Here is a 22,920-nt window from a genome sequence, read left to right on the forward strand (position 1 = left end):
TTAATTTTTTTCCCTTTTTTTATTTTATGAAATAAACGATATTATATATCATTAAAAGTGCGTTTGGTACGTGAGGTGTGACATAATACGTTTTGATGATAATAATGGTTATAAGTAATATAGTGGTAATTCGTTTTTTATGATAGTTGAACATAAGATCTCTCACTTACAAGTTACAAGTAAAGAGGAATATCATTAATTTTTTTCCACTTTTAATACACATCTAAATAAAAAGAGACAAAATGAAAAGGAAAAGAAATAAAATAATTTGAAATAGAAATGAAAAATAAAGGTAAACTGACAACATAAGATAATCAACCATGGTAATACAAAATTGTCATACTATCCGTAAACTTTGTAGTTCCGTGGAATCTTCATTTTAATTCTGAATTTTGTTATGCTTGCGCTCACGGGTTCGTATTGATGCGCACTACGAGAACATACTAAGATGATATGTCATACATGAGTTTTCGCTGATAATTTTTTTGATGGATTTTGCAATATGGTAGCCATGATTTGCATATCTCACTATGACAGAGCTCGGTATCGGCCTATCTTGTGGGGCCACCATCGCAAAGAAGAACTTGGAAAGTTCAATCCTTATATTTTTTTTTATATAATTAACGGTGTCGTTTTAGTGAAATGAATGTTCCGATTCCAACATCCAAAATACCACAACTAGAATTTTTCCATACTACAATTGGATTGCATCTTAAAATTATGAAGTTTTGGATTGAATTACCACTACCAAAAATGTGAGCATTGGTCACACCATCATGCTGCTTTGAGTTGGATTTCGTGAGAGATTGTAATTAATCAATCACCCCTTTTGTGTCTCCCTCCAAAAGCTCAAATTGAAACCTGAACTCCCTAGCAAATGAGAGCCCAATTTGACAACCAAGATCTTCATCGTTCGAGCATGAATGTTCTCTTAAATTTGCTACGAGCAACCAGCCATGAAATCTCCTTCATGGACATCTCATAAAATTAGAACGATACAGAGAAAATTAGTGTGACTCCTAATCTAGGATTACACGTATGATCACAAAATAGTTCCTCCTTCTCTCTTTGATACTCTCTTCCACCGGCTAACAGTATCTTACTCTACCTTTTCACCCTAAGTAAGGAATGAGCCTTTGTCATCTGAAAATTTCAAATTTGACCCTAATTTATCTCTTTTGCTCAATTCGACTAAACAACAAATTTTGATTGTCGAAATATTTATATCAAACTACAAATAATATTGATATTATAGGTGTGTATTTCTAGAGAAGGATCCATGAAAAGACTAGGATGCTCTTAGGTCTAGCCTAACATTTTTTTCACGCAGAAAAGTTTATTATTATGCTTATGAAGTTATGACTTTCAAGGTTTTTCGAAAGACTTGGGGCCTCAATCCGACGTTTATATTTTAATTTCTTTCATCGTGCTTGATTTGAGGTTGGTGGCTCTTATGAAGTTCGGGTAATCCGTTGCTTGTGAGTTTTGAGGAGGACTCTAGTCTGGGGATCAGTGGAAGGACTGAGGAAGGAAGTCAGAGAAGCTTGGGGTTTTGGTTTAAGGAAGAGGATGATGAGGATGGCAACATACTAGGTCCAAACGATGGTAGTCTGTTGCTAATCACACTTCAGCGTAATTTTTGTAAAATCTAGGAAAGCGTTTAGGATTGAGACTTTTAGGCCCCTTCTAAGCTAAAATCCTAGCATCGCCACTATGTTTTTGTGATACTTAATATAATAGTTTGCAAATTTGGTTTAAAATTTTGGTCTTCCTAACATTACCCTAATGTAATTTGCAATGTGGAATTGGATGTTGTGTTTACCTACTATGTATCTTTTTCGTTCATCTACTTTGTTTATAGTACAAAATATTTTGAATGATGAAATTTGCAAATGTCGGTTAGACTAGTGGTTGTAGTAGTATATTTGTTCCATTGCAACAAAGTTCAAATTCTTATTTCCGTAAATGAAAGTAGTGTATAATATCGTATGGTCAAAACAAAATATGTATATTATTAGAATGATAAGATAAGTTCTACTAATTCGTTCAAGGAATTGTACGAAGAGCCGCCTTGCTTCATAGAAAGCTCAATTTTCACCTTCAAATATTTTGCTTTTTGCCTTGTTGGTTCCCATTCTTTGCCCACCATCAGTGTTCTTATACTTTCTTTATTGGTCCTCTGTTCATATCATTCTCCCATTCCAGACCTACTCCCTATACTTGACTCAAATACCTCGAGTTCACTCTCTGGTCCCCAAAATATGGTTGATATATCAACGGGAGTCCTTCGGAGATACTCTCTAGGGTTGAATTCCAACTGCAATGACTCCAAAACCCTCCCACTGCGCTGTGTGCGAGGACTTTCTTTTGTGGTGTCCACTTCACTATGTGACCTCTTTCTCCCACAATTTCTTAGAAACCTTCTGGCAATGATACAGAGTCCATTTAAACCACCCACAAGAAAGGCTGCTCACTATTGGCCATACCTCATGCCATTTCCTCTAGTTCTTTACTGTCCATAAATGATATGCTTCCTAGGCTTACATAGATGACAGAGTTGTGTGCTTTTTCGTCGAGCCATGACATACAACTCTGGTCCTCTTTCAACAAGCATATAGACGGAGATGGAACAGTTTTGTGCAGAGGACCGATAGGAAACAATGGAATTTGGTACTCATTCTGAAGCTGTGCCAGCGATGATTGTTCAAGGCAGTCCATGGTGTTCCAAATGACGGCTGAAGATGACCTTGAATCGTGTGTTTTTGCTATTAGTTGTAGTAAGTCATCCAAACCTCTGAAGTTGCTAATGGGTAGATCTTTAAATCTTAGGGGTTGAAGTCCTGGTACCAGTTCCAGCATCATAGAATATGTACTCAGATGGATCAAGCATCAGAAATCTTAAGGTTAGTTCAGACATTGGCAACAGTTACGAAAACCATAGTCTCATCGAGTTTTATTTCCCATAAAATGGTTAAAATTGTAATCAACTAATTGATCAACTTGATGTATATACATCTCATAGTTAACATGCGAAAGACCGAATTCCAAAAATTTGAGATGTTTGATTGTTACCTTGAATTGGAATCATGTTTTAGGAGCCTAGGAATTGCTTGGTAAGTCAGCATGTTTGCTGCACTGCTAGTAGTCAATATGATGCTACCAATGGCCCGATGACAGGGAGGAAGGCGAGTGAGAGTCCAAGTATGATTTTGTTCCAAAGCAAGGAGTTTGGATTGCATGGCAGCTTGCCATTGAGGATCACTGTTAGCCTGCTCAAAAGTAGTAGGTTCGATAATGGTAGAAATGGCACAAGCAAAAGAGCGGTGTGAAGAAGAAAGATGTGCATAAGAAACATAGTGAGATAAAGGGTAGTGTGTACCTGACATGGAAGATGAGGTGGCACCGGGAGCAAGGGATTGTACATGATATAAATGGTAGCCCTGAAGTCGCACATAAGGTTTAAGGGGACGGGTGGAGTGTCGAGTGGCAAAGGGAATGGGCGAAAAAGTAGGCTCGGTGGTGAGGGTGTTCTGTGAAGGTGTGGTGTCTAGGGAAGGTGTAGTGTCGAGCGAAGGTGTGGTGTCGAAGGGTGGTGGGGTGGTAAGGGCAGGTGGTAAAGGCGTGGTAGGGGTAGGTTGAATACGGGTGTCTGGAGAAATAGGTGATAAGGACAGGGTAATGGTAAGATCAAGGGGTAGAGGTATGACAACACTATCAGGTTGGTGATCTGGTGGCTGGGAAATAAAAGGAAACGTGTCCTAGTGAAAGACCACATCACGGGAAGTAGAGAATTTGTGGGTAGTGAGGTCATAAACACGGTACCCTTTTTTACCAAGAAGATATCCAACAAAAAATGCATTTCCGAGCACGTTGATCAAATTTGTGTGTGGGAGTGAGATTCGTGGCATAGCATAAGCAACCAAACACACGCAAGTGAGTAAAATCTGGAAGTGTACGATGTAAAAGCTCGAAGGGAGTTTTGTGGTGAAGGAGTGGTGTGTGGTAAGCGATTGATTAAATAATACGATGTTTGAACACTTTCCCCCCAAAAGGTTAAGAGTAAATTGGCTTGAAATCGAAGTGCTCTCCCAACATTTAAAAGATGGCGATGTTTTCTTTCAACTACCCCATTTTGTTGGGGAGTAGAAAGACAAGAAGTGTGAAACACAATACCCTTGCTGTAAAAAAGGATCGTAAAGAAGTGAATTCAGCCCCATTATCTGCCCTAATTGTCTTGATCATACAGTTAAATTGTGTTTAAACCCAAGCAATAAAGGAACATAACAACCCTTGTGTTTCAGACTTTAAACGCATAAGATGAATCCAAGTAAAACAGGAATAATCATCAACAATAGTAAAAAAATATCGAGCCCCCGAATGGGAATTGACTCAATGGGGTCCCCAAATATCACAATGTATTAAATCAAAAGGTGCTTAAGATGAAATAAAACTTGATGGAAAAGATAAACAAGTTTGTTTAGCAAGAGGGCAAATGTCACATGAATGACTAGAATCAAACATAATAGTTGGAACTTTCTTGGTCAAAAGTTGTAGGGGACCGGTGGAGGGATGTCCTAAGCGTCGATGACAAAGGTTTGAATAATGGTTGACATTGTGAACAAGGTGAGGATTTTGTTCCGGCGACAAGTAATAGAGCCCATTATATCGCTTGCCCAGGCCAATCGTCCTCCTCGTATCCATGTCCTATATCACACAGAAAGTGGGAAAGAAAATCCCTATGCATTGTAGAGACTCGGTGAGTTTGCTAACGGATAATAAATAGACTCGAAAATTTGGAACATGTAACACATCATCAAGTTTAATAAGAGGAGTGGCTTGGATGGAACCAACAGACTCTATAATGGCTTTTCCCCCATTCGACATTTGTACAGAATCAAACATGAATTTCTTGTCAAGTAAGTGAGGTGAAGGAGATATATGATCCGTTGCCCCACTATCAATGATCCAATATAGGGTTTTATGTGGTAAGGCTCCTGCCATATTAGATAAGGGTGTAAGTGTACCTGTGGCATTTGCAAAGTGTTGTGGATTACCATCAAGGTTGGTTTTCTTGAGCATGGCCATGATTTGATTGTACTCTTCAATAGTAAACTTGGGCCCGTCACTAGTGATTCCATGGTGGTGCTAATCAGTGACCTTGACGACTTCATCACCAGCCTTCACTTGGTTGGCCGCAGGTTTCTTCTTGTTATGAGGGATCACCTTTTTGCCATGGTATTTATGCCCCGGTGGGAAGCCGTAGAGATAGAAGCATCGATCTACGGTATGATATTTTTTATCACAATAGGAGCATTTAAGGGAGGGATTACCTCGTTGTGCAGCAGGTTCCATGTTGCTTGTCACATTCATAGCATGCAAATTGTTGTTATTACGAGTGAAAGATACCTCCACTTGCTTCTCTTGTTGTAGAACAAGAGAGTATGCCTTTCGAGTGTCTGGGAGTGGCTGCATCAACAAGATTTGCCCACGTACCACGACATAGGATTCATTTAATCCCATGAGGAACTGCATCATCGCGTTCATTAATCTTCTTCAAACCCCCACAAGTGCATGTTGGGGGCTCATGATAGGACGTCAATTCATCCCACAATGCCTTCAATTTTGTGTAGTAGATTGAGATCGATTGTTGCTCTTGTCTGTGCTCAACAATTTCTCTTTTAATTTGATAAACACGCGAATCTTTCCCTTGGGAGAAACAATCACGCAAGTCAGCCTACACAAATGTTGCTGATGTGTAGTAGGAGACGCTGATTGCAATGTCTTCATGCACAAAATTCAGGATCCACGCGAGGACCATGTTATTGCATGGTTGCCACAATGCAAATTGTATATCTGTTTCAGCAGGGGGGTTAATGGTTCCATCAACCAAGCCTAGCTTGTTCTTAGCACTTAGACTGATGCGCATAGCACGACTCCATGTGTTGTAGTTGTCTCATTGAAGAGTCTTGGAGACCAAGATGTTCCCAGGTTGGTCAAAGGGGTGTAACAAGAACCGGTTCTAGAGGTCAGTAGCCATCTCTGATGATTTTGTGTTGGCTCCTGATTCACTCATGATGAGGATACTGTTTGTTATGGTGCGGAAGTGTTGATGGGTATTCAGAGTCACCAAAAACGATGCTCTGATACCATGTTAAAATATAGACCTACTAGGGTTTCGCAGTTCCTAGGGTTTAGGTCGTGTAAGGAAGATATTAAGGGTAATTTGATTTCATTCAACTTCTGCTTTACAAGGAGTACAAGATTTATACAATATACATGAGGCTATTCTAGGAAGTCAACTATACATGAATTACACGGATCAATCTATTCCTATAATTAAGGAAAGAAAGCAATCTTCAATGATACTCCAAGATATTGTCACTCAATAAATGATGCATGAAATCTTACTATTTCGGTCCTCTTTCTCCATCTTCCGAGCCAATGACTCCTGGAGTGGGGATTTGCAGTTGACGTTAAGGTCTGATATCGTATCTATGAAGTTGTGGGACGAGATGTTTTGCTCGCATAAGCCATCGGACATCTCTAAGAAATCGAAATCTGGGTAGTTTGATGGGTCAGGAAAGTTGTGTGAGCGACTGTGATGTCGAAGCCCTTGGAGTGAAGGATAGCTCCCAGTTGAAGCATCGGAGTTATGTGCCCTTGGAACGGGCATGGAACCAGCACCAATCTGCGGCTTGTAAGTTGTTTTTCCATTGTTCTTAAGATTTGTGTAGCTACAAGGGAGTAATTCAGATAAGCTGGATCTTCTTTCCTTGTAGCTTATAAAATTAGGATATTAACTACATTTCCTAGAAATTGGATAACGTTTAGTTAGTCCTTATATTAAAATAACATAGAAGACTTTAGGGGTATGATTTGGGAAAATCCTATTGGGAAGGAAATTTCGTAGGTAGACAATTGGCTTAATTTATCGTGTCTTAATTTTGAAGGAATAAGGGTTTGAGTGGACACTTATTGTGCCTTAAAGAGAAAATTTTAATTATGACGAGATCACAGATGGTACACCACGTGTCTTTATGTAAGTGGTGGAAAATTTTATTTTTTAAGTTATTAACTTTTTAGCACACATATCCCATCATTTGTATAGTGACACGTTATATACCACCTCGTGTACCAATCAATGAAAAATCACACTGCCTTAAAATGTAACTCAATAAACAAAAAAGTCAAACGTAGAATACAGCCAGTTCAATGCTTGCAATAATGACAAGTGTTAGGGCCACCTTTGACTCACTGCAAAAAATATATAAACTTTCGTAGAGCTGCCACATTATGATTGGTGGGTGGGTGGGATCAAAATGCAGAGTGTGCTTTGTGTGTGCGGGCAGATAGAGCTGCCACGCTTGTGCGGTAAGACAAATGCGAAGAGGGTGCTTTGTTTATTCGGTTACGCAATCTGTTGTGGGGGTACTGAACTGAGGCAACTCACGTTGTTGTTCTCCTCACGGCCATATGTGGTGTTTGGGTACAATTGTTTGGGCTGTGCATACAGCATACCTAACTAAATTAAAGCGGAAATATAGTTGGACCCCTTAAGTATCTTACTGGACCAACCACTTACGCCCCAAAGTTTGGTCGAATGAATCAATGGAAAATAGCAGACAAACATCTTTGATTTGTACGAGCGATATTCTTCTCTGTTATCTATGATTTGTAGGAGAGAGATTCTCATGTGTCAGTTGATTATGTAACTCCGTTATTGAAATGGAGGTTACACACGTTTGGGTCATAATAGCCTCTGTAAAACCTTGTCCGGAAAAAACCTTGTGAAAAAACCCCTAAACGAAGGGAAACATAAAAGAAAACTAATGAAAATAACTTGAAAACTTTCAGTTTTAACTAAAATGACAAAAAAAGTGTTGAGTGAATAGTACAAGGAGTGATTTTTTAGCGTAAAAATGTCTTTAATGTTAAAAGTGAACAGTACCATAAATGTTTCATTAAGACTCCCAAAAAAAAACCTAAGACACCCACAGTACAAAATCTTCCAAAAGAGCATTAGGAATCAAAGTATGGCCTAATTATGAACGGAGTGCAGAAAACCAGTTTTCATCAATGAGTTGGTGCAATGTGATAATACGCTTTGGTTTACATCAAGGAATGCATTAGCATGCTAAATTTTACGAAAATAGAAATTGGTGGGGTTAGAGAACCAGTACATAGAGAGCATTAGTGAAGAAAAGAAAGAGGCCTGTATTTGAGAATAACAGAGTGATTTGTGTATTCACATGGGCTCTGAATTTATACATATTACAAGTTGACTTTGTACAACTAATTAAAAGAAGTAATAAAACAATAAATATAAGTAATTCTGAATTTGCTGAACGGTCTAGATTCATAGTATGTGATCAAGATTTATGGTACATGATTTAGATTCATGGTACTCTTTACATCCATTAAAGCGAAACGAGACAAAATAAAGATTAAGCTTGGAAGTGAGGAAAGAGATATCGTTCACATGAAAGGCCTTTGGTGAAGACATCGGCAATTTGGTGGTGAGATGAGATATATTGAGTAGCGATAACTCCTTGGCAACCAATTTCTTGATAAAATGATTAAAATGATAGTCAATTTCAATGTGACAAGTTTGAGCATGGAAGACCGGTTTTGCAATGCAAGGTGAGGTATGAATATGAAATCCAAGTTCATGAAAAATATAACAGAACGATCGTAGTTCAGTGGTTGTGGTGGCAAGAGCACGGTATTTGACTTCAAAACTAGAACGAGATACAATAGTGTGCTTCTTAGCTGTCCAAGTAAGGAGATTAGTACCCATAAAAATACATGCACCGCTAGTAGATCTGCGATCATCACTGCAACCCGCCCAATCAGCGTCAAAAAATCCTCTAAGAGAGTAATGCTCGATGGTGCCTTGATAGAATGATAGATACACTTGACTGTTTGGAGATGAATGGTCTTCATATTATGCATGAATTGACATACTTGATTAACTGCACAAGCAATGATGGGGACAAAGTTAAATATTCGAGCCCACAAACCATACTGCAATAAGTCTTCCGATCAGAAATGAGAGCACCTTCACTCGCCGACGAGTGCGTGCAGGAAGGATATGGAGTGGGACTTGGTTTGCACAGTTTCATTTTGAATTTCTTTAACACGAGAGAAGCATAGCGAGTCTGAGAGAGCATAGATGAGTGATTGCTAAACAAAGAAGCATCAAATTTGTTGTGAGAAAAGCCTTGGCCACATAAGAATGTATTCCGTTAGAACCAAGTTCGAGAGGCTTAAGTTCCAACCATCAGAGCTTTACGAAGCCGACAAACATGTTGAGATCGTTAGGGATCAACAAAGCCAGGTGGTTGTTTTATGTAAACTTCCTCTTCCAAAATCATATTTTAAGAAGGCATTGTGCACATTGAGTTGTTGCGAAGACCAATTTTTTGAGATGGCTATAGTACCTTTGTGTGACGAAGGCTGAAATTTCATCTCGCAAAACCTTGCAAGGCGGATTTTGCCCCACAAACTACATTTTGTTGCAAAATGTTTTTTATAGTAATGGTGACGGATGGGCGAGGAACAAAACGTGTACGAAAAAGTACCATAAAAACTAAAAGCAATTTCAAATAGTTTTATTGGCACTACAAGGATATTTAATTTGTAGTAGACGATTTCATTGTCAAGTTTTTTATTCACATATTCTACTTCTTCATTTCCCCTTTATTTCGTCATTTTCTCCTTAGCTCCCTCATTCCTCCCTTCCACACATTTCGATCTTCATCTTTTAACTACAAAAAGAAAACAAAGGTGTCACAAAAAACACACGTTTTCTAATACTTTGAGTAGATTTCCAACTCGCGTTGCTTCAAACTTCTAAATTAAGGGTTTATGTAGAACAATACCTATATGATATAACAACATGTGCACAAAAATATATCTTACCATATATGCTATCACAACAGACCGAGTTGTCTATGTTTGTTGGTCAGGATAAGCGGTTTGTACCAATGCATTAGCGTACAAAAGTTTATTGCATCAGATACAGGAAGTCTTAATACAAATTAAATTTATTAGCAAACAAAAACCTGCTGGTTGCAACCAATAAGATCTGCAAGATCGTTCAAGGAATCATAAAGAGAGCCACTCTTAACACTCGCTTCTATGTTCTCCTTCAGTTCCATGGTCATCACCCTCATTTCCTTCTCCTCAAAACCTACCATAAGTTTTCTAACAGCCCTCTCTATCTCCCCTCTCTCTATCTCATTCTCCAATTCTATGCCTATTTTCCATACTTGGCTGATATACCTTGCATGTACCTTCTGATCGATAGAAAACGACTTGCATATCATTGGAACCCTCTCAGATATACATTATGTTGGAAAATTTAATAATAATATTATTATATTAAATTTATTAATTGAATGGAAATTAGAAGTTGAGCCCCTTATAATCATTTAATAACATTTCATCATACATACATATAGTGCATTAAATATTAGAGAGTCTCATTGAGTTCATATGAGAAAGTTTTCAACACAATCGTGGTTCATGGAGCCTTGTGATTTGGAGTGCTATTATTACAAGGACATGGCTGTTGTATTATCAACCATGAGCACCGTAGTGGGGTGTAAACTTGTCTTAAAGATAGAGTGTCTAACACTTGCCTCGACCGTATTTCCAGGTTTTTCTAATCCATTATGTCATATTTGTTTAACATTGGTTACTCATGTGCATGCATTACTTTGATATATAATTGCATGAATTATTTCTTGATTTTTCATGTGATTTAATATAGCAATTAGACTCAATTTTTTCCAACACATTCAAGGGTTGAGTTCCGACCACAATGGCTCCAAAACCCTCCAACTGCGTCGTGGGCCAGAATTTCCTTCTGCAGTGCCCATTTCACAATGCAACCACTTTCTCCCATAACTTTTGTGAAACCTTGACTTGAGGCAATAGCTCAATCCAATCTGAACCACAAACTGATCCAGTGTTTTAATCACACACACACACATACATACATACATATACATATACATATACATATTCTATGCAGGTCCAAACCTTGACTTGAGGCAATAACTCAATATCCAATCTGAACCACAAACTGATCCAGTGTCTTAATCATATACACACACAGGTCCAAACCTTGACTTGATAGCTCAATCCAATCTGAACCACAAACTAATCCAGTGTTTTAATCACACACACACACACACACACACACACATACATACATACATACATATACATATATATTCTATGCAGGTCCAAACGAATTTATTGTCATGTGGTGTGGGTACATTCTATTAAAGAAGAAAATATATGAGTAAGTAATATGAGTACATAATATAAACATAGAATATTGTCCCCTTATAGACATGGGTACATAATATGAATAAAAAAAAAATATTGTTCCTAATATATGGATACATATATAATATAAAATATATTTTTCTCACTTATTTTAATTTTTTCCAGTAGATCCAATAAACAAAGGAGTGAAGAATTTCATTGTATTGCCACTTAGTACTACGGTTTATTAGTATTCTTCTTCATTTGTAAGCGAGAGATCTTAGGTTCGATTCTCGTCAAAGGAAAATTTGAACCACATTATTATGGCTCGCCCATTGTAAGGCTTCTTTTTTATAATTTGAGAAATTGTTATTTGCTACGCATCTGTCAAAAGAAAAAAAAAAGAATTTCATTGTATTAAACAAGTAATTTAGTTAAAATGAGAGTTAGTACTCAATTAAATTCCTATTTGTAATAAAATAATATAAAATGTTAATGTGGAAATAAGTCATAGGACATCAATCAAAAGTTTAAAAGACAAAAGGTTAATCAAGAAAATGTTATCATAAGGGATTGAAACCTAATTGTTCTTTTTTATAATTTGAGAAATTGTGATTTGCTACGCATCTGTCCAAAGTGAGTGTGCGGGCATGTGCCCTAATAATCTGAGGACTCAAAATTAATACCAACTTCAAGTAATTTTTATTTTCAAGCTTTTGTTTCTCCTTCTCCCTACCTCAACGCTTGTTCCTCCTCTCAAACAATTCAGTCTTCAACTAGTAAGAGAAACGAAAGGGTCACCAAACTAAGGCCCCGTTTGGGATTGAGGTGATTTTAAAAAAAGCCACTGTGAAAAAAAGCTGAGGGTCATTTTTGTGTTTGGTAAACTGAAAAAAAAAAGAGCTTATTTTGGAAGCTGCTGTGAGAATAAGCTGAAAATCAAAGGAAAAGCTGAAGCTGCTATTTGCTACTTTGAAAAAAAACCAATTTTTTCAAAGCACACGGAGCTACAGTGCTCCTTTAATGAAAAGACACACTATCATCCTGCTTTTTTTTCCAAAAGCACTTTCACAAAAAAGTTTACCAAACACTCTACTGGCTTTATTTCACAGCCGCTTATTCTCACAGCACAACCGCTTATTCTCACAGCAGCTTTTTTTCAAAGCACAGCAATACCAAACCAACTCTTACATGATTTGACATGCCTCACTGTTCGTTCACAAATCAAGAGCACGAAAAGGCCTACTCGACATTAGTCATGACCATTCAACATCCACAACCAAATAGTATGGCTTGGGTAGGTGTGTGTTTATTTTCACGGCTCCATCTTATCTTTTTGGCTTTTATGAAACCATTTTTGTTTTATTTTTCATACAACACATTGTTTTTCTGCCCTTTTTTCCTTTGAGAAACGTTGATTTCATCACTCCATTAAGGACTTGTAGGGTTAAACAAGTGAAACCCCCAAAATGAAAGAACAGAAAGCCAATGTTTTGTTCAAAATGATTTACTATATATGTTTGTCAGTCAGCATAGTCCATGTTTGTATCAACTACATTACAGTGATTGACCAAATTCGTTAATTCTAACTGTATTCATTATTGCGGTGCTATCAGTTCCCATTGCATGCACCAGAATATACGTTATAGCTCCATATTAATTTCATGTGTAATAGTATGTTACATATAACTAATTATATTTTTTTTTTCAAACGATAATAATAGAAGTAATAACTATTAATTTTTTTAAACTAAAATTTTATAGACTAATGCATTAGGATACAAAGTTTTATTCCATTAGATGCAGGAAGCCTTATTACGAAATCTTATATGCATACAAAAACCAGTTGGCTGCAATTAGATTCTTAGAATGACCTAATAAGATCTACAAGATCATTCAAGGAACCATAAAGAGAGCCGCTCTTAAAACTCGCTTCTATTTTCTCCTTCAACTCCAAGGCTCTCACCCTCATTTCCTTCCCCTCAATATCTACCATAAGTTTTCTAACTGCTCTCTCTATCTCTCCTCTCTCTATCTCATTCTCCAATTGTAAGCCTGTTTTCCATACTTGGCTGAGATACCTTGCATGTACCTTCTGATCGTAGGAAAACGGCTTGCATATCATTGGAACCCCCTCAGATATACTTTCCAGGGTTGAGTTCCAACCACAATGGCTCCAAAACCCGCCAACTGCGTCATGAGACAGAATTTCCTTCTGCGGTGCCCATTTCACAATGCAACCTCTTTCTCCTATAGCTTTTTTTAAACCTTGAGGCAATAGATCAATCCAATCGGAACCACAAACTGAGCCAGGTCTTATCACCCACAAGAATGGTTGCTCGCTGTTAGCTAATCCCCAAGCCATTTCATCTAGATCTTTCTCGGCGATGGAGGCTAGACTTCCCAAGCTTACATAGATAACTGAGTTATGTGATTGCTTGTCAAGCCACGCAATGCAGCTGGTGTCCTCTTCTAGTAAACTACTGGAGGCTGCTGTTGCAATCTTGTGAAGAGGACCGATAGAGAAGATTGGAACTTGGCATTGCTGCTGGATCTGTTCTAGTGATGATTGTTCAAGGCAGTCCGGGGTGTTCCAAATGATGGCTGAGGATGTCCTCACATTTTGTGCATTCACCATTAGTTTCGAATAATTTTCAAGCGTGTCAAAAGTGGAGATGGGCAGATCCTTGAATCTGAGGGGATGAAGCTCAGGCACCGGTTTTAGTGACAATGAGTCTGTGATCCAGAGTTTGTCATAGTTACAAGTAATAAAAACTAACCTAACACATAAGTAATAAGACGTATGGATTAGGTTCTTCCCTGATTGTCACAAAGACATTAATTGAAAATAAAAGGTTTAGGATAAATATAGAATTCTCTACAATCTCATAATTCTCAAATATAAGTTCAAATTTTTATTCTTCTCCATAAAGAGGTATTTATAAGATTACGAAGGAGTAATATTAGGAAACAAATCAAAACAATCATTTGTCAACAAGACAAGAAAACCTAGACCAAATCAAATCATATAAAAACCTAATGAAATCATATAAAATTAAATCAAATCCTAAAATACTTCCTATTTATTTTCCAAACCACCCCCTTAAACCATGGTTCTAAAAAACGCTAGGCGCTAGTCGAGCGGCGGATTGGGTCCTAGCGCCTAGGCGGCTAGGCGGGACTTAGGTGGATGCCTAGGCAAGGCAGACTAGGCGGATTTAGTAAATTTAACATAAATATATACCTAAATATTGAGATATGTTAATTTTTTAAAAGAATAATATATATATATATATATATATATATATATATATATATATATATGTGTGTGTGTGTGTGTATGTAATTTTGTAACTTAAGATTTTTAGTATATAATATGATTTGGTGTTTAAAAAAATAATACAACATAAAAAATAAAAAATAAAAGAAAGAAAAAAAACCCACGAGCCCTCCACCTCTCCCACATCATTCCAATCGGCGGAACCCAGATCAAAAGATTTGTTCCACCTCTCTCACATTACACAAGGTCTCAATCTCATGTCAAAGATTTAATAGTGCCAAAAATATTTAAAAAGTCAATTATAATATTTAATGATAAGGTTAGTGGTGGGCAATGTCAGTAAATGCAGAAAAATGATGCACATTACAAGACCTTTTTGACACTTTGGAAAACGGAAAGCCCTTTATTTTGGGATTTTCATTTTGTTTCCTCTTCCTCCTCTCTCACATCTTCTCTCCTATTTGGTTATTTTTCTGTTTCGTCTTCCTCCTCTTTCCTCTATAAATTTCGTTCTTCTTCGAGTTTGGCTTCGCGAGAGCATGAGTTGCAGATGCAAGTCTGCTTAAACCAAATAGCATGATTTAGAGCAGTGCAGAAGACGATGACAAGAACTATGCATAGAGCCTAAGAAGAGAGTTTGAAACGAAAGTTGCAGAACCAGCGACGGAGGAAAACGAAATTCAATCCGCCTAGACATGCCGCCTAGCACCGCTTAGATCGCCTAGACCGCCTAGGGAGCGCCTAGATGGCCGCTTAGCTCCCTCCCGATTTCTGTAAACGATTTACCCCAAATTGCCTCGAGCCTCCACCGCCCAATGACTAGGCGTCGCCTAGGGCGATTTTTAGAACACTGCTTCAAACTGATGATGTGAAATCTTGAGTTTGCCAAGAAGGAATTAAGATTTAATTCAACATCCCTTCATGGGACCACACATTAAGTGAGCCAAACGTGCAAGAAATCTTAATTGATATGTTGAAACTGACGTCAATCTTTTCAAAAGCTAAACAAATCATAATCTGTCAGAACTAACGCCTCTTTTTGAATGCCAGCTAGAACAAACGCCTTTTTTCGAAAGCCGACTAACAAATCATAATCCTCGAAACTAACACCTCTTTTCCAAAGCTCAATTGGAACTAACGCTAATCTTTTCGAAAGCTCAATTGGAACTAACGCTAATCTTTTCGAAAGCCCAATTGGAACTAAAGTGTTTTTTTCAAAATTTCGATAAATAAATCTCTTGATATGTTGGAGCTACCGCCTCTTTTTGAAAGTCCAATTGAAACAAACGCTAATCTTTTTGGAAGCCCAACTAATACTAACACCTCTTTTCAAAAGCCCCAATCACCAAATCTCATTTTTCCTTTAATTTTTTTTTTTCTGTTCTTCTTGTTTTTATTTTTTCCCTCAAACTAAAAAAACAAACTAAACTCATTAGAAAAAATAAAATAAACACAAAAAACAACATGACAGGAAACATATCCTACCATGAAGGTTTTTTTTTTCCTATTCTCTTTCCTTCAAGGCATCGAAAACCACATACTTTTTCTTCCCTTTTTTCTTCTTCATGGGTGGAAATTTATCTTCTTCTAACAATCGTAGACAATCTTCATCCTCAGGTTCATGGCTTGTGGGTGCACGAAGAAAATTAGCTTTGTGCACCTACAGGTAAATGCTCATAGCAAAGTTCAACCAAGAATCGAGCTCTGCTCTGATACCAAGTTGAAAATAAAAAGTTTAGAATAAATTTAGAATTCTCTACAATCACACAATTTTCAAATACAACTTGAATTCTTTATTCTTCTCCGAGGTATTTATAAGATTACAAATGAGCAATACTAGGAAATAAATCAAAACAATCTTTTGTCTACAAGACAATGAAATCTAAACCAAATCAAATCATATCATAACCCTAATTAAATAATATAAAATCACTAATTAAATCAAATCCTAAAATACTTTCTTTTTTATTTTCCAACAATATTTAGGTCTACTACTATTGTTGAGCATGGGAATTAAATTACTTCCGTCAATTTTGTCATAATATTTCTTAAAAATGGAGGGAAAAGGGAGGTACGAACCTGGAAGTGGGAAAGGAATATAACCCTTTGAATGGAGTCGTAGGAGAGCACTGCGAGCAATGAAATTGGTAGCGCTATTAGGCCGTAAGATGAGGCTTGGGATGTTTAGATTATTGGCCACAGGTTCCGGAAAGTACATGAGTTCGTCATGGATGATGCAAGTGATGTCGTTCCGCGCTTCTTGCTTCATCACTTGAGTCAGGCATTGTTGGAAGCTTTCTTTGCAATTGGCGTTAATAGCTAATAGAATGCCAATTAGATTCCCAGACGAAATCTGGCCTGCAGTTAAGCCGTCTGGTATTGAAAGAAAGGTGAAGTTATGGTGGTTTGAAGGGTTTGGAGAGTTGAAGTGGGTGTGAACAACTGTAATGGAAAAGCCCTTTGAGTGGAGGAAGGCACCCAGCTGAAGCATTGGATTTATGTGGCCTTGGTAAGGAGCTGGGACTAACACCAACGTCCTTTGACTCCTGTGGGTTTTCTTTTCCATTTCCCTCCCTTAATCTTTCTCTCTAGCTCTCTCTCACTTACACATAGCTAGGCACACTCAAATATCTTGCAGCTGGGGCAACTGCTTATTGCTCGACTTTCTTATAAAGTATGCAATAAAGATTACTGCTCTATTTCAGAGAAATTTCGAAAAGTAGTCAACTTTTAGAAATTTTAGACTTTTGGCCGAATTGTTTAGACTTTATTTTAACCACTGGAGGGGTCTCTAGCATTCTCGAGTGGGGTACTAGCGGAAGATCGCCTGAGGGGGCCTCGACTAGCTAGCTAGCTATATATATTTTCAAAATAAATCATGAGATTCTGTGTTTAGGTTTCGTGCATTAGCCGTATTTTGTTATTTTTTAACTACTACTGTAATCTAACGACTCAAGACATGACATCAAATTTAATAGTTAATTCCAATTTAAGACTGTTGAGTCTAAATAAAAGAAAAGTGAAAAACAAAAACGATACAAAACCTAGCCACACCCCGAAAACACCCATTACCCAGTCCACCCCACCCCACCGGCGGCAATCAAAAACCTATTCTTGCAATTAATTTGTTTAACAGTAGTTTTAGTTTTTTCTATTTGGCACACATGTTTTACACACTTCGACAAGATGTTGCTGATTGAATTTTTGAGGTAGAATTTTATCTTGTTCACAATATAGTACAGAGATGCCAGATTTTTATGCAGAAGGTGAAAAAGACGAATTTTGCGAATGAGTGTTTTTTTATTTTTTTATTTTATGTAGGCTTAATAGAAATAAATTGAAGTTAACTATTAAATTTGATGTGTCATATTTTGTCATTAGATTATGAGAATGGTTAAGATGTAGCAAAATACGGATAAATATGCAAAGTTTAAATGTAGAGACTCGTAATCTTTCTAAAATCTTAAGAAAATGAAGACATACTAAAATCCTTAGGCTTGGTTTGTTAGAGAATATTGGTTTGGATAAGATTATTCATTATATCGAAGAAACTTGGAAGAAATAAATGACAATTTTTCTATTTCTATCCAAGTTGAAGGTTATGATTATAAACAAAAATTCCTTTTAATCCTATCATTTTTGTGATAATTAGTATGTATATCTTTTATTGGTGTGTAATCTTCAATTTAAACAAAAGTAATAATTGTCATCCATTTCTTGCTTCAAAGTGACTAGTGATATACAAGTCAATCCCATCTAACAAAATGAAGCCGTAATGTGTTAAAAAGGCTAGTTTTTTAATTTTGCTCTAGTCCTTCTCACTAGGTAGGCCAATTAATCAATAATGTTGTCTATTTTCTTAAATTCTTTAGTACATAAGCATGTGGTTCTCAGCATAGCTTGTTTATATTCTTAATCAAATGTTACATCGTCGTGTCTATTCAAAATGTTCGTACTGTGCATGTATTCGTCATTCATGACCTTATATAGCAGCCAAATGTGTTTATCAGTCCATGTCTTCTTGGATTAAGATAGGGTCTGATTTCTCATTCTCGTGCATAAAGGAGTGGTTGAAACTTGAAAATCTATTCCAGCCTACAGGATTTGGATCCTCTCATGAGCCCAAGGAGAGGATCTTCATGACCAAGACACGTGGACCGTTGGATTTTCATCCAACGGCTATAATTATTATAATTTTAAAATGATCTCTCTATTTGTAGCTGTAGGATAAAAATTTAACGGCCCACGTGTCTTGGTCAGGAGGATCCTCTCCTTGGGCTCAGGAGAGGATCCAAATCCCAGCCTACAGGATACTGTGTTTGTACTATAATAAGAGAAAGGCCAAATTGGATTATGCATCCCCGTGGTCATAGGAAACTTGCATGATGACTCCCGTGGTGAAAAAACTAGGAATTAAACCTTTGTGGTCTAGAATGTTAGCCAATTTAGTCCAAAAGTAAGATTTCTGTTAAATGACTGTTAAAAGTATGGGTAAAACTGTATTTTCAGTTCCAATTGACATTTAAAATAAATAATTTTTTTATAACAATTAACAAAAAAATTAATGCTTGATTTTTTAAATTAAAAAAAGCCCCAATTCAATGTCAATTGGAACTGAAAATACAGTTTTACCCCAACTTTTAACAGTCATTTAACAGAAATCTTACTTTTGGACTAAATTTGCTAACATTCAAGACCACAGGGGTTTAATTCCTAGTTTTTTCACCACGGGAGTCATCATGCAAGTGTCCTATGACCACGGGGATGAACAATCCAATTTTGCCTAAGAGAAATGCTAAAACTTTCTCAACAATGGAACTCTATGAATTTTTATCATTTTGTATTTGGCACAATGTTTTACAATATTGCTACATAAAAAACAGAAAAAAACACATTAAATTGCGAGATGATAGAGCGTCAATAGAGAATTCACTTTTAAGAGAGATCCCTTACCATTTCTCTTATAATAATTCACTTTTCATGTTCTTATTAGGTATCCCCTTAATAATAATTTCGGCTTTCATTTTAGTATCACACAAAGAAGAAATGAATTGGCAAAATGAGAGAAAGAAGTAAGTAAAAGTACTGAAATTTTTAACATATACTAAAACTCAACTGAGATAGTGTTCAAAAGCACAATGTTCTCTCCATTTTGTCTTCACATTTTTACCATGATTCTACTATGTCCCTAAGATTTCCTTCTCTCTTTTTTTTTCCCTTCCTTCTCCCTTCTCGTGCACCTTCTTTCATTAGTCAGGTCAGTTTTCACATCAATTCTTCTATTTATTATTTGTTTGTTTCATTAGAAAATCTCACGGAAAATATCACAAAAAATGATTGAATTGTATTACATCTCACATCAATTCTTCTATTTATTACCTGCTTGTTTCCACAGAAAATCTCACAGAAAATATCGAAAAAAAATGATTGAATTGTATTATATCTCACATCAATTCTTCTATTTATTATTTATTATCTACGACATGGGCAACTTGTTGGGCAGCTTGGGTTTGTGCTACGGGTGGATTCGGCTTCAAACAGTTAGGTTTTTGGGCCTGTGGCTTGAAAAAAACCTGGGCCTCATGCCCGTGGGTTGCAGCTGCAACGACAGCGTGGACTGCTGCTTGATGGCCACGTGGTAGTTGCTAAGCAGTGGCAGTGGTGATGGTCGTGCTCTGCGACGGTGTGGCTCATCTTACCGTCACGTTGAGCCTCCAGGATCATAGACGTGGGGCTATGTCTTTGCCTTCATTCTCTAGTCTAAATCCTTGAATTCTGTTTGTCGTGATTTCTGAATTTTCCACCATCGTATTTCTTCCCTAGGGCTATTGAAAGAATTTATATAAATAAAAAAAAAAAAAAATCTAGGAATAGAAACGTGTGGGAAAATTTATGTAAAAAAGGGTAAAATTTGAAACGTGAATGCAAACCTTCTTCGAGTGTTTGAATGAAGATCTCAATGAAAGCACCAATTTGTGGTAGCAAAAATCTGCCGTTTTCAGTCTTGACAAATTTGTACCTACAAAATAACAAACACCCTTGATCAGAGGCCAAAGCCACACGTGCTATGAGGTGGGGAAGGTGGTTTGGTCAATGGATCTTCGATGCCTAGCCATGGGGTTTGGGTTTTGCCTTACACATGGCCGCATCCTATTAACCAAGGTGTGTCATCTGTTGGAAGAGTGAGGAAAGAATATTTCCAAGATATGAATTAGGAGAAAATATTTTGGGATAATAGTGGAAGTATCCAGAATTGATTGTAATAAGGATTCCTCACTTGATTGAGTTGATTTTCAATTGAGAATGTATTAAAAATAGAATTCAACAATTAACCATATCTTTAATATCTTTGACTTTTCCATGCCATGAGCATGAGAGCTTTGAGCAGTCGTCGTCCACTGCTTGAACTTTTAGGGCTGCTGAGCTGGGCATGGGAATATTTGTGTGCCCTTCCTATTGAGTGCAATCTTGTCTTTCTTGAGAAAAAAGTTCCATTTGTCGTCTCCAAGATTTTTGGAGTTATTTTTTGGCTCCACATATATCTTTTATTGTTTGATTCAATTCTCTAGTTTGACGATTTTTATGCCCACACCTAATAGCATAAATAGATAAAGGTGTTACTCTCTTTTTGTCGAGCAAACCTTACATATCTTTCTTGTAATTATCCAATGTTTACGGAAAATAAAGGGTTTTTAGTAAAATTGGTCACTAAGATTAGCATAACTCCTCACTTTAGTTCATGAAATTTGAAATTGTTAGAAGTGGTTCTTGAGTTTGACCACCATATTAATCATTTTGGTCGTTTCGTGAAAAGTTCTGTTAAATAAAGATAAAATGACAAAATACCCTCAATTTAATTACCAAATTGGCCAAAATGATTGACAAAATTGAAGATATTTTTATCATTTTCTTATTTACTTAAAAAAGATTTTTCACAGAATGACTAAAATGATTGATGGTGGACAAATTCAGAAATCACTTTTATTGATTTCAAATCTCAAATATCGAAGTGATGAGTTATGCCAATTTCAAGGACCAACTTGACTAAATAACACATATAATTACTTAATTTTTCCTTCAAAAAAAAAAAGTTACCCAATTGTGTAAATCGCTAATTTTGGTCAAAATCAATTAGTTCAACACCTAGCAATTTAACTATGTCAAAACCACCTCACTACTACTGCTCTTCACCTTCATCCGTTGGCTGTCTATTTTGTATCATCTAACACCGCTGGATGCGCCAAAGGGACTTAGACAGCATTGTCTTATTTGTCCAATGCATGCAGGGTCGTGCGCCACATGTCGTTTCAATCTCATAGGATAATTATAAAATAAAAAATAAAAAAATAAAAGATAAGGGAAAATTGGTAAATTCAAACTTTGGTTTTTTTTTTCCTTTCAAAAATTAAGCAGTAGCAGTTGTTGTTGATGGAATTTAGAACTCGTTTAAAAATGCTATTAAAAATGAGTAAAAAAAATTCGGCGAAAATGATTTTTGAAAATCTAATTAAATCCTAAAAAAAGAACTTAAGTGTTTCACATATCTGGTGCTTTTAAAAAAAATACTGAAAAAGCTTTTAGAATTTAAAATCAATTTTATAAGAAACGTTTTTAGTCATTTTAAAAACAATTTCAAAAGATAACTTGTTCAGTTAGTTTAATAGCATTTTCATAATCAATTTCACTGAAAATACTTTTAGACAAAACAATGCGTCAATGTGGTAAATTTTTTATACCGTAGTTCGAATTCTTTTTCGATTTACATGAATTTGGTATAATAATAATTTTATCATCTGTAAAAAAAAGGGTAGCAATGAATCACCGTCCACCAATGGCTTTTCAGGTGAATCTGGGACCATGTAGATTTATATTGTCCAGATTATTAATACAAGTAATTGACAATTCCCAAACCAAGATAAGGAAGAATAAAAACACAAAGAAAGAAAGAAAAATTGGCTATTCAAACGGTAACAATCACGGATGATGTTCACGTGAACCCGGGGCCATGTATAATATTGTCCAGAGAATACATAAATGAGAAGGTAAATATACGATTGAACGTTGAATAAATAATAAATTGATTAGTGATATTATGAAACGGTGACAATTTTATCACTCTAATTTTTCTCCATTTGCATTCTTTCTTGTTCTTTTTGTACCTTTTAATTGAGTAAATAAAATCAGAATCAAAACATATACCAATGAAAGTAGTAGAAACATGAAAAATATGAGTGCAAAAATTGCTAAAATTGAATTCGTGTATATTTGTTAAATAATGATTTTTAATATTATTTTCATTCACTTGTTAATTTGCTATGGTTGCACTGTAATTTACCAAAATCCTAATTTTCCCAGTTCAGTTT

General features: G+C 36.3%; 1 protein-coding gene, 1 long non-coding RNA gene, 1 other non-coding gene and 1 pseudogene across 6 annotated transcripts; 1 reads left to right on the top strand and 3 right to left on the bottom strand.

Moving 5' to 3' along the window:
* The first annotated feature begins 961 nt into the window (after positions 1-961).
* On the top strand, positions 962-1,064 carry LOC126591652 (U6 spliceosomal RNA). The gene has a single exon (XR_007612467.1). It is a non-coding gene; the product is annotated as a U6 spliceosomal RNA (small nuclear RNA).
* An 860-nt stretch (positions 1,065-1,924) lies between these two features.
* On the bottom strand, positions 1,925-6,762 carry LOC126589134 (UDP-glucose iridoid glucosyltransferase-like; annotated as a pseudogene).
* A 3,272-nt stretch (positions 6,763-10,034) lies between these two features.
* On the bottom strand, positions 10,035-17,284 carry LOC126589120 (UDP-glycosyltransferase 76E2-like). 4 transcript variants are annotated; one of them, XM_050254332.1, is made up of 3 exons: positions 16,637-17,284; positions 13,359-14,052; positions 10,035-10,284 (listed from the first exon to the last, which is right to left on the bottom strand). In XM_050254332.1, exons 1-3 carry the CDS (start codon positions 17,121-17,123, stop codon positions 10,050-10,052), a joined length of 1,416 nt encoding a protein of 471 aa, XP_050110289.1. In that variant the 5' UTR covers positions 17,124-17,284; the 3' UTR covers positions 10,035-10,049. The 4 variants fall into 4 exon arrangements, with proteins under 4 accessions (XP_050110289.1, XP_050110292.1, XP_050110291.1 ...); XM_050254335.1 differs by having other exon boundaries at positions 13,359-14,013; positions 16,637-17,281; XM_050254334.1 differs by lacking the exon at positions 10,035-10,284 and having other exon boundaries at positions 13,051-14,052; positions 16,637-17,279.
* Positions 14,170-16,630, bottom strand: LOC126589189 (uncharacterized). The gene is made up of 2 exons (XR_007611755.1): positions 16,467-16,630; positions 14,170-14,313 (listed from the first exon to the last, which is right to left on the bottom strand). It is a non-coding gene; the product is annotated as an uncharacterized LOC126589189 (long non-coding RNA).
* Positions 17,285-22,920: the final 5,636 nt, after the last annotated feature.

Source organism: Malus sylvestris, chromosome 11 (genome assembly GCF_916048215.2).
Source record: "Malus sylvestris chromosome 11, drMalSylv7.2, whole genome shotgun sequence".
Classification (NCBI taxonomy): Eukaryota; Viridiplantae; Streptophyta; class Magnoliopsida; order Rosales; family Rosaceae; genus Malus; species Malus sylvestris.

What these genes read in the sequence shown, in the direction of transcription:
- LOC126589120 (XM_050254332.1), bottom strand. Translation starts at nt 17,123, where the DNA reads ATGGAAAAGAAAACCCACAGGAGTCAAAGGACGTTGGTGTTAGTCCCA. An exon ending in TATTCCTTTCCCACTTCCAG is followed by an intron (nt 14,053 to 16,636) that starts GTTCGTACCTCC and finishes GTGTTAGGTTAG; the next exon opens with TTTTTATTACTTGTAACTAT. An exon ending in GATCAGAAGGTACATGCAAG is followed by an intron (nt 10,285 to 13,358) that starts GTATCTCAGCCA and finishes GGTACATGCAAG; the next exon opens with GTATATCAGCCAAGTATGGA.